We start from the raw sequence: 4,360 nt of genomic DNA on the forward strand, positions 1-4,360 counted from the left end.
GTTCTTTAAATCGTTCTTAACACTGAAATATAGTTGAAGTATTAATGTTGCTTTTCCAGATTGAAGCGTTCAAAAATCCGTGTAGTGCTTGGTGATTACGACCAACACGTGAATACCGATGGAAAGGCCGTAATGAGAGCAGTGAGCGCAGTGATTCGTCACAGAAACTTTGATATGAACTCATACAATCATGACGTTGCACTGTTGAGACTTCGCAAGTCCGTGAAATTTTCGAAAACGGTTAAGCCCGTATGCTTACCCCGAACCGGTAGTTACCAGAGATACACTTAATTACGAATATTGCAGGATATTCTGAGATAGAATAATTATTAATGTACATTCTATAAAATAAGTTATTCTAATTTAATTCTATTATAAAAATTAAATATAAAAATTGATCGTACTTTATTGGATCAATGCACTTTAAGTTCTTATACACGACAAACGTTTTTTTTTTGATAATAAGGATTGTAAAAAAATATTTTTAGGCACTGATCCAGCCGGGAAAGAGGGGACCGTGGTGGGCTGGGGAAGAACGTCGGAAGGCGGTATGTTGGCTGGGAAAATCCACGAAGTACAAGTACCGATATTAAGTCTACTGCAGTGTCGTAAGATGAAATACCGAGCTAATCGAATCACGGAGAACATGATCTGTGCTGGCAGAGGCAGTCAGGATTCTTGCCAGGGTGACAGCGGTGGACCGCTCCTCGTGCAAGAAGGTGACAAACTCGAAATAGTTGGTAAGCATTCACTGTTCATCTAGCAATTTATTTATTGTCAATAGGGAGATAATTTGTCATATTTTTAATGGTTGCTTTTTATAATCGCAGGAATAGTTTCGTGGGGTGTTGGATGTGGAAGACAAGGCTACCCTGGAGTGTACACTAGAGTGACAAGGTACCTGAACTGGATCAACACCAATATGAAAGAAGGCTGTATATGCACAACTTAAGATGAAACTTTTATTTACTTTAAGACCTGTATAAAGAAATTTGTAAAATAGTCATTATTAAGCACTGATTTAGTAAAGAACTTTGTTAGCTTAGATTATTTATTAATTTATAATTGTTAAATATTTTCTATGTAATTATATAATTGTGTAGAATTAAATAAAATTATAAAATAACAATTTACTTAAAAACATGGTATTCATGAATCGGGATTCTGATTTACGATGATCAGAAAATGTCATAAATTATTACTTGGCATTAATAAACGTATACAATTTAGGAATAAATATACTTAGTATTTAGTAAGAAATAAGTAAAGTATGTTGCTTTATTATCTGTTCATATTGCGCTCAGGAACTTTTCTTTCAATACTACGTGTATAAAAGATTATTGTATAATTCGACTCGCGTCACACCTTCGTTGCGTGAATGCGGCCGAACGTTATTGGAATAGTTATCAGTAACGGTTTTCTGTCGAATGATTAAAACGAGCATAGGTACTTCTAAAAGTAGACTAGCATGCGTATCAATCCATTATACGTATATACAATATGCTTCGAACTATGTTAATTTCAATAATGCGTTTATCAGAAAATATTTATAACACAATTGTTTCATATCGGAATTAAAATTATTTTCAGGATATTGTATGAATCTCTTAATAAATATTTACGACTTTGATTGCACTATTATGAATCCTAGTAAAAAAATTTCAAATCACAGCCCAATATTCCATGGAAATCTTTTAATTATACCAAAACTGTGGAATCCGAAGAATTTGGAACCATCTATTCTATTCATGGAGAAATATTTCCAGCTAAATCGACTACGACTTTTCTGAAGGTATTGAAAGAATTTGATACGCTCGTTTATAGGGATGACAGTACACACGAGCTATTTTTATTACCCCGTTCAAAACATACCAATAAAAGTGAATACTTGCTGCGGTATCGTAAAATCCACGCCTCACGTGACAATCACGGACAAAACACCGACGAATCGTAATTTAGTTGGAAATTGATGAACCAGACCTATGCCGAAACCTGTTTATCTCGAGATTCATATTATTAGCAGAAATGCATGTACAGAGAAATTAGATATCCAAGATATTGAAGTGAGAGAATCTCGAAGTTCACATAGCAATTTGCTAACTTTAATACGATTATCAACATAATGGAAAACGTTCACGGGTCAACGACGCGCCCGGTTTATGCATAACGCGAGTTTTGCATATAATAAGATAGAAACGGGCTGTCGTAAAAGTCCTCTCCCTTGGAATTTGCATAATATATTCGAAGCGATGATTTTTTGGCACCCACAATAAGTGAATGCCTCAAACAAAAATGTTTCTTAATCCTCTGCTGCACAATCTGATTTCTCTTTCTTTTCCTATGTTCTTATATCATCTAATTTCTAATGTGCTAAAAATTAACGGGAATTATCGTTGTTAGAGAAATAAATTTTTTGTGACGAACACTAGATTGGATTTTAAGAGAACTAGAATCACGAATATTAAAATTCAATCAAAAAAATTATTCCACAATAGAAATGAATTTTCAACATAGTCTCTTTCCTTTTCCACTGTTTCTTCTATACCACCATAACACTTTTACACTAAATACTTCACGGAAATATGAGATCACATTAAAGTCGAACTATTGATCGTTTTTTTACACCATTACTTTTTCAAAAAATTATTGTTCTCTATTTTAGAAATACGAGAAGGATCGAGCTGTCGAAAAATCGTTCATAAATGATGACCCTGATGACGGTCAATAACAGATACCCGTAACTCGACCCTGAATGTGAACTTGAGAGCTGGTCAGGTACTGTCCAGTTGCCGACCAGTCTCGTCGGTGCCCTCCTTCTCTTCTGGAATAGTAATTACCTCTTCGACCCGAGCCGTCCTCTCAGTCGCCGTGGGACACTGGCGATAGCAACTCCCAGAACCCAGGGACATGTCCGTAACTCGTTCCTGACAGTGTCCGCGCGGCGGTATCATCCTTCCTCCGATAGAAATCATTTCTACGCGCAGAGAGACGTGACGCCGTGGTACATCGCAGGGATAATAGCCGCGGCCGGGATTCAATCAAAATGAAGTTCTCCTGGTGGCTTGGATTATTCGCCCTCTTCCTGGCAACGTACACTTGCCAAGTAAGATGATTCTATCATTACGAAGTTACACAATAAATAAGCTAACAAAATAAAATTAACAGAAATTGCGATGAACGCTAAAGTGTCATTAATTTTGTTCAGAATAGAAACAGAAAATCTTTAACACAAAGCAATTGTTATAAAGATTACGATTTAGTTATCGTATTTCAGGGATCTACTCTTGGCGAGAAAGTAAAAAACTTCTTCGGTATTTTTGGCAATAAACCTCCGGATAGCGCGGACGCGCCTGGGCCATGTTTTTGCAGTGAGTAAGAATTTATTTAATTAAACATTACTAAACATAAATTCTAGTCGCATCTAATATTTTACGATTCTTTTTTAATGTACTGTCACTTCCCATTGGTTAACATTAATTACTAATATTGACTCATATTATATATCATTACTGTTAACGTATTTGTGTCCGAATAATTAGGCTGCGGCGTGCGAAACGAAGAGAGTCGCATAGTCGGCGGTCAAACGACTCGCATGAATGAATTCCCGTGGATGGCCCGACTTTCGTATTTAAACAAGTTTTACTGCGGCGGGACATTAATCAACGATCGCTACGTTTTGACAGCAGCTCATTGTGTCAAAGGGTAAGATATCTCACGGCTTCATCCACCAATTATTAAATTATTAATTAAAATTCCTAGTGAATATAATTTATTATTAAAAGTAAAAAAAAGGGGAAAGGTTCTTATTATATATTATATAATATCTTACTCGGTGGTTGGGAGCACGAAAAACTGACGCGAAAATAGAACGATGCAAATTTATTCAAGCGGCACAGGATAGAATCGGCATAGTTGATAATCGGCCAAGCAAAACGCGCGTTTCGGAATCTCGAGTCTGCGGTATTCGATATTCCAGAGAAGCATGATCAACTTTCCTAGCCCCATTTTCAGGTTCATGTGGTTCATGATCAAGGTCACGTTCGGCGAACACGACAGGTGCGTCGAGAGAGGATTCGAGACCAGATACGTGGTCAGAGTGTTAACCGGCGATTTCAGCTTCCTCAATTTCGACAATGACATCGCGCTGTTGCGTCTCAACGAACGAGTACCACTCAGCGACACCATTAGACCCATATGTCTCCCGTCAGTAAGAGGTACTCACCGTCAATCAATTTTATATTACCTAACAGTTTATCTAAAATAATTCCCACGTCTATTCGGAATTTATTATCTATTATAATTATAGTTAATTAAAATCTGAAGTACAGAGTGAATTCGTTCGATTACTTAAATATCGTCA

General features: G+C 36.6%; 2 protein-coding genes across 2 annotated transcripts in view; both read left to right on the forward strand.

Annotated features, from left to right (window-relative positions):
• Positions 1 to 59: 59 nt before the first annotated feature.
• LOC108631782 (trypsin-1-like) lies at positions 60 to 952 on the forward strand (the record flags this gene model as incomplete). Its single annotated transcript, XM_018035945.1, has 3 exons — positions 60 to 268; positions 489 to 740; positions 831 to 952. Coding segments are annotated over 3 exons (583 nt in total), but the record flags the coding sequence as incomplete, so codon positions are not given.
• Positions 953 to 2,809: 1,857 nt separating this feature from the next.
• LOC108631783 (serine proteinase stubble-like) overlaps positions 2,810 to 4,360 on the forward strand; it is a 5,649-nt gene continuing 4,098 nt past the window's right edge. Inside the window, exons 1-4 of the mRNA XM_026819143.1 lie at positions 2,810 to 3,103; positions 3,275 to 3,368; positions 3,540 to 3,702; positions 4,012 to 4,249. Of these exons, the coding sequence (XP_026674944.1) occupies positions 3,044 to 3,103; positions 3,275 to 3,368; positions 3,540 to 3,702; positions 4,012 to 4,249 (555 nt within the window). The 5' untranslated portion in view covers positions 2,810 to 3,043. The remainder of the gene's footprint in view (positions 3,104 to 3,274; positions 3,369 to 3,539; positions 3,703 to 4,011; positions 4,250 to 4,360) is intronic.

The sequence above is a fragment of the Ceratina calcarata genome, unplaced genomic scaffold (genome assembly GCF_001652005.2).
Source record: "Ceratina calcarata isolate Rehan_Ccalc_2016 unplaced genomic scaffold, ASM165200v1 scaffold961, whole genome shotgun sequence".
NCBI classification, from domain to species: Eukaryota; Metazoa; Arthropoda; class Insecta; order Hymenoptera; family Apidae; genus Ceratina; species Ceratina calcarata.